General features: G+C 45.6%; 1 protein-coding gene across 1 annotated transcript; it reads right to left on the bottom strand.

Annotated features, from left to right (window-relative positions):
- Window positions 1–1,884: 1,884 nt before the first annotated feature.
- LOC125381107 (keratinocyte proline-rich protein-like) lies at window positions 1,885–2,901 on the bottom strand. The gene has a single exon (XM_048397325.1). It carries the CDS (start codon window positions 2,899–2,901, stop codon window positions 1,885–1,887), a length of 1,017 nt encoding a protein of 338 aa, XP_048253282.1.
- Window positions 2,902–7,460: the final 4,559 nt, after the last annotated feature.

Below are 7,460 nucleotides of genomic sequence, written 5' to 3'. Positions count from 1 at the left end.
CGCGCCAGACAACCAGTTTTCGAGGTGTCATTATGGCGGACTTGCATCGTCGGCTGGTCACAAAGTATGGCCACAACTGCGATGGAGAAAAGTTTGGTTTAATGACGAGTCACGTTTGATGCTTCGCCGTGCGGATGGTACGTAGACGTCGTGTTTACATGCGTCGCGGGCAACGTTATGCACGAAACTACATACAGTAAGTGGACAGATTTGGTGGTGGTAGTGTAATGATGTGGGCAGCCATCTCCTACACTGGTAGAACAGACTTGGTGCAAGTTGAAGGGAATTTAACGTGGCACGAATGAGATTCTTCAGCCACACATCCTACTCATTATGCAACAAGCGAACGTCATTTTCCAACAATACAACACCCCACCTCACACGGCAAGACTGACAACAGCCTTTTTCAGGAATCACAACATCCAGGTCCTGCCATGGCCCTCCACGTCTCCAGATTTAAACTCAATTGAACATTTCTGGGATGCACTGGACCTACGACTGCGAACACGTCAGCAACAACCACAGAACCTCCGACAGTTGGCGCAAGCACTGCAGGCAGAGTTGGTGAACATTCCCCAGGCCACAATTCGGGATCTTGCTTCTATGGGACAACAATGCCAGTCAGTTTAGAACTCTAATGGTGACCATACAAGATATTGAGAACACGTGACCTTCACCTTGAAAATCTACTGTGCTATATGGAAACTGGGTCAATGACAATTATGCGTGCAATGAACAATCGATTACCATCTGTTGATTATTATATGAAATATAAAATATACATCTAAAAATCACTTTTGTGTTTTGGGGTGTTTTTTTTAGTATATTATACTTTGTATAAACATAGGTTTGTACTGAAAGAACATACACACCCCAACCGCAACCCAAATTCTGGTGGTGCGTAAAGACTCAGAACGCCCTATCACCGGCTTCCTATTCAAACTGCAGTGCGGATGGGGCAGTGTTGAAAAGGAACACAGGGAATGTGTATTTTGTAATACTGCCATTGGAAATGAATTCTTCTTTCGACTAGTGTCAAAACAATCTCTAAGAGATGCGGGCGGGTGGGTAGCCTTGTGGTTAAAGCGTTCGCTCGTCACACCGAAGACCCGGTTTCGATTCCCGACATGGGTACAATGTGTGAAGCCCATTTCTGGTGTACCCCGTCGTGATATTGCTAGAACATTGCTAAAAGCGGCGTAAAAGGCGTGGAAGGTCCAACAGTAGAACAGCTTGTAGCTCCCGCTCCATGTAGATATATACCTCTTAAATAAAAATATGTAAAAAATTATGTAAAATGTGGCTATGGTATGTTCGTCTAAAGAATTATAATATTATGTATACCTTTCTATATACATGTATCACTAACGTGATCAGAAAAATATTCGTCTTTGGGCACGGATGGCCCAGTCGCCTAAGGCGCTGCAATTCGGGTTCGAATCCTGGTTCGCCCCGATTATGTTTCTAGGTTTACTATACCCGCGCTGGTGGGTTTCACCAAAGTGGTACACGTCTGAGACCTTCATCACTTCAGGCTTTCCTCCCACATTGAGCTGACACGCCGTGGTATAACTGGAATACTGTTCAAAGCAGCATTATACCCAACTCAGTCACTCACTCACTTCTAACATGGCCTCAAACATGGCCTAGAAGAGTTTTGTTCGTGAATGTTTTATTGCCTACAGGACGTGAAATTTATGCTGGTCTCTGACTGTCAGAATTCAGTGTTGGATTGTTTGCAAGTAACTTGATACGCTTCAGATTAACATATCACCCGTGAAGATCCGGGTGAGAATAGGTCTTCAGCAGCCCATGCTTGTCGTAAGAAGCACCCAGAACACAGGGGACCGGCACTTGCCGATACCCGACAGATACACCCAGAACCTACACCCAGAACACAGGGGACCTGTACTTGCCGATACCCGACAGATACACCCAGGTTCTGGGTGTATCTGTCGGGTATCGGCAAGTACAGGTCCCCTGTGTTCTGGGTGCAGGTTCTGGGTGTATCTGTCGGGTATCGGCAAGTGCAGGTCCCCTGTGTTCTGGGTGCAGGTTCTGGGTGCAGGTTCTGGGTGCAGGTTCTGAGTGCAGGTTCTGGGTGCAGGTTCTGGGTGTATCTGTCGGGTATCGGCAAGTACAGGTCCCCTGTGTTCTGGGTGCAGGTTCTGGATGTATCTGTCGGGTATCGGCAAGTACAGGTCCCCTGTGTTCTGGGTGCAGGTTCTGGATGTATCTGTCGGGTATCGGCAAGTACAGGTCCCCTGTGTTCTGGGTGTAGGTTCTGGGTGTATCTGTCGGGTATCGGCAAGTGCCGGTCCCCTGTGTTCTGGGTGCAGGTTCTGGGTGCAGGTTCTGGGTGCAGGTTCTGGGTGCAGGTTCTGGGTGCAGGTTCTGAGTGCAGGTTCTGGGTGCAGGTTCTGGGTGTATCTGTCGGGTATCGGCAAGTACAGGTCCCCTGTGTTCTGGGTGCAGGTTCTGGATGTACATGTATCTGTCGGGTATCGGCAAGTACAGGTCCCCTGTGTTCTGGGTGCAGGTTCTGGATGTATCTGTCGGGTATCGGCAAGTACAGGTCCCCTGTGTTCTGGGTGCAGGTTCTGGGTGCATCTGTCGGGTATCGGCAAGTGCAGGTCCCCTGTGTTTTAGGTGCAGGTTCTGGGTGCAGGTTCTGGGTGCAGGTTCTGGGTGCAGGTTCTGGGTGCAGGTTCTGTGTGCAGGTTCTGTGTGCAGGTTCTGGGTGCATCTGTCGGGTATCGGCAAGTACAGGTCCCCTGTGTTCTGGGTGCAGGTTCTGGGTGCAGGTTCTGGGTGCAGGTTCTGGGTGCAGGTTCTGGGTGCATCTGTCGGGTATCGGCAAGTACAGGTCCCCTGTGTTCTGGGTGCAGGTTCTGGGTGCATCTGTCGGGTATCGGCAAGTGCAGGTCCCCTGTGTTTTAGGTGCAGGTTCTGGGTGCAGGTTCTGGGTGCAGGTTCTGTGTGCAGGTTCTGGGTGCATCTGTCGGGTATCGGCAAGTACAGGTCCCCTGTGTTCTGGGTGCAGGTTCTGGGTGTATCTGTCGGGTATCGGCAAGTGCAGGTCCCCTGTGTTCTGGGTGCAGTTCTGGATGTATCTGTGTCATCTTCACATTGGGTCACCTTGACCCTTGCATCCAACGCCTCTACCGATCTTACCGTATTTACTGGTAGAAACTCTCGTTTGGCCTTGTTTGTTGCTATTCTTAAGTTAATAAACACGATAACTAACCAATTCCCACCGAGCAGGTGTACAGAACCTTCAACAGATGCTAAACAAGACACATGAATAGTGGGCTAAATGGAGATTACAACTTAATAGTAACAAGTCACAAATAGACCGGGTGACATGAGTTGTTCTTAAGCAAAATTCACATATTTTGTTAGACAACACTGCGTCTCATAAGTATCCCTGCCTATGGTTGGATGAACATTTAAAGTTTAAACTAGCGGAAAGCGAGCTGGCTAAATATGCAAGCCATGCAGACACTAAGTGCACGCTGCTCAAAGTTTAGTGACGCTTGGGTAGGCTGATGGCATATTCCTTGCATAAAATAACTCACTTGTACGACCGATATGACTTATGAAGGTGGTATTTGGGGTCTTAATGAACACAGTGTTATGAATACGGTACAGAACAGAGCATGGTGCCTTTTCCTGCGAACCAGTGCAACACATCTTATATTGCCAGTAGAGGGGACACGTTGACTTCATGTGTAACCAAACCTGGAATGGTATAGACTGTGATGTTCAAGAGACTAGACTTTCTAATACTGTTCACAAGTGGTCATTAAAACGTAAACGTTCATGGGAACACCGTATTGTAAATCTCAGTGAGTGAGTGAGTGAGTGAGTGAGTGAGTTGGGTGTAACGCCGCTTTTAACAGTATTCCAGTTATATCACGGCGTGTCAGCTTAATGTGGGAGGAAAGCCGAAGTGATGCGGGTCTCATACGTTTACCAGTTCGGGAAAACCCACGAGCACGGGTATGGTGCTGACAAACCTAGAAACATAATCGGGGCGAACCTGGATTCAAACCCACAATTTTGGACTCTGCCTGGTTAAAAAGTAACTGTTTATCCCTGATGAGCAGAAGTGGTTTATTGAACTATGGAACGACAAAGATAAATAGCTACAGAAGATTCGGGGTAGAATAGGTTTTCAGCAACCCATGCTTGCCATTTAAGGCGACTAAGCTTGCTGAGGGCGTCGTTAAACAACAAACAAACCTTACGTAACCAGTGACACCCCCTCCCCCCCCTCCCCCCCCCCTCTCCTCCCCCCCCCCCCCACCACCACCACACACACACAATCACACACACACACACACACACACACACACACACACACACACACACACACACACACACACACACACACACACACACACACACACACACACACACACCACCCCAAAGCCTTCATTAGATTACGTGCATGTAGCCAACCGCTCAGGACAGAGGTGGGTCGACACGCTAAGTTGCCGGTCCAACATATCACGGCGGGGGACACCAGAAATGGGCTTCACACATTGAACCCATGTCGGGAATCGAACCCGGGTCTTTGGCGTGACGAGCGAACGCTTTAACCACTAGACTACCCGACCGCCCCCACACTTGGTTGAGATTCTCCATATATCGATGCTCATGATCGTCTGTTGTTCGATCGTGGAATATTACACCTAGTTTGTACAATCTTTAAACATTACTCTTAATAAATGTCGTCTAAGGCGCCGCGATTCGCTGTGCAGAGTTGCGTCCCCTGGGTATGCCAGAAACCTACGTTTGTGGGTTCGAATCCCGGTTCGACCCGATTATGTTTCTAGGTTTGTCAGCACCATACCCGTGCTCGTGGGTTTCACCGAAGTGGTAAATGTCTGAGACCCGCATCACTCCGGGCTTTCCTCCCACATTAAGCTTACACGCCGTGATATAACTGGAATACTGTTAAAAGCGGCGTTAAACCCAACTCACCCACTCACTTAATAAATGCATGTAGAAGCTTGGAATATGACACTATTTGTACAATTAATATTACGCCTAATTTTACAATCTTTGATCATTACACATAATTTATACAGTCTTGGAATATTACACATAATTTGTACACATTATTTAAATCGACTTATGCATGTATAATTACAAGGAAATAATATTAGTACTAATGGTCTTTCAGACGGTTTTGACGGTTTACTATCGGCTTTTATAAATACAATGTGGATCGTGTGGCCACAATGGCCGTTAGGTGTGTAGAATCATTGGCAACCCTTGTCTCCATCCGTTACATGTACCTTATGTGATTCTTTTACTGACTCTGATTTCAAATTTCATGTAACCGTCACTCATTCGTGTCAAATAAATAAAGCGACAAAAACCCTTTCCATAAATACAATCCATTGTACATTTCCGACTATATCCCAAGCATGTGTTTATGAATCACCATCAAATAGTGATGCTACAAAGTGTTCGCGGAAGGTGAGCGTATCTTGCCCTACTGATGGCACCCGTCACAAACACATGCAAAGGCAAGTCAATTGTTAACTTGATAAGACAAAGCAATATAATGGTACAAGTCAGATAAGGAATTATGATGGAGCTGGAGCTACTGGAAAATTGCTAGATATGAAGGTCAAGTTTTTAGTCATCCCTCTTGTCATATAGTCTTGTAGATAGTGTTTTATTACTCTGTATGCATAGGTCTAAACATAAAACACATAAGGCGGTTTCACGGGTCACTTTTATGTCTAGTTCAGGAGGGTAAATCAGTGGAAGGGAATACTGACTACTTGACCATTATAGAACGATATCAGATCATCAGTTATGGAAATGGCATACTGAGAGTTAACTGACTATAAAAGTCCAGTTTCCACCCTTGCCGAACTAGGTTGGAATGCCTGGGCTCGATCGTGGCTATTGGGGGTTTCGTCCCTTCTATGCCTCTCCTATGGACCAATCAGATTCCACCTCTCGTATCACTTGCTTTGCTTCAAACAAAATGGCGGCGCCCAGTCAAGACGATCTGGTCGATAATCAAGATCTATGTTGTGATAAAACGGGTCTTACATCGGGAAGTGCATCAAATCACGTGAGCACCTTGAATAGCTGTTGACAACGAGTTGGCAGTGCACATGCTTTGTAAATGCTGCAATCAACCGAAATCTGCACGACGGTTTATGAACCGGATTTCGATTTCGTTGCGCGATTGCGATTGGACTATGCATAGACTCGTTGTCCAGCCAAAATGTAACTCCATAATACCAGCCTTGTTTGGCAAGGGTGGTAACTGGACTTTTATAGTCATTTAACTCCCTTGCCTCGGGAAGATGTTGAAATTGTTTTCTCGCTTTTATTTATGAAACGTCTTCGCCAATTGCCCTAGACTCGTGTGCAGAATGAAACAGATCAGATAGTTGGTGAGCACTATGCCCTTGGTGATGCATTCTTCATGCCTAAAAGGCCTGTCCCAAATATTTTGAGAAAGTCCAGCACTCGGAGTGAGTTTCGCCATCTGTTTTGATGCTTGGAAGCTTTCACCAGCTAATTTAATTTCTTGGGACTGGATGCAAATGCACACAAGATAGTGGACTTGGAAGATGCTTGGAGAACTGTGTAACATAACAAGCAAATCTATTCCAATGATGCTGAAATAAAAGTCCTACACGAAGTCCTGGTATCCTGAGAGATGCTGCTTTGCATATAATCTTCTTAAGTTAGTGAGGAGTATTCCGGTATGTGAGAAGTGTACAGTCATGTGAGGTGTATTCAGTGAATGCAGAAGGCTTTTTACAGAGGGTGGCCAGAAAGCAAGATCGACAGATACAATTTCATCCAGTGGACCGCTGCTTGATCACACCAGGCCATAACAAGGTCGATTCCTGTGACAGATGGACGTCTCGCCGGAAGTATTGCAATGTCTGAGGTCCAGCATGAGCTGAAGTCACCAAATCCGCACAAGTCGTTTTGTGACGTCATGTGACTCCAATTCGTGCAGGTTTTACAAGTCAGTCACTGACCAATCAAATTTCTAGATTCTATTCTGAGTAATGAAAATTGATCAAATGTTTCAGAAAATGCTTTTTATGACCATCATCTAGTCCTGCACCATGACCGTGGAATATATATATTTTATGAAAAAATAATAATCTAGAAATGCATACAAAAGCAAGTCTAGCCAGCTCAAGCTAGCTCTATTCCACACAATCAGAATAGGGAATTTTTACATATTTTTAGCGTCAAGAAGGATATTGTGTAATATAAGATTTCAGAGACTAAATGTTAGTCTAGATCATCATCATACCTTCTGATTTAATAGATTGAATCGAATATGTTCAGCTGAGACATACGGCAGTTGAAATCAAATTTTGCATTACTTTGGTGTCTTGAGTATATTTAATCTAGTTCAATGTATAGCAGGTGCCAAATGAATATTATTCACTGTGTTTCTA

Source organism: Haliotis rufescens, unplaced genomic scaffold, assembly GCF_023055435.1.
Source record: "Haliotis rufescens isolate VD_foot unplaced genomic scaffold, xgHalRufe1.0.p SCAF_17, whole genome shotgun sequence".
NCBI lineage: Eukaryota > Metazoa > Mollusca > Gastropoda > Lepetellida > Haliotidae > Haliotis > Haliotis rufescens.
Note: the sequence above shows the minus strand (reverse complement) of the source record. Positions and strands in the feature narration are given on the sequence as shown.

Coding starts and splice junctions, on each gene's coding strand:
- LOC125381107 (XM_048397325.1), bottom strand. CDS start 2,901: ATGCACCCAGAACCTGCACCCAGAACACAGGGGACCTGTACTTGCCGA.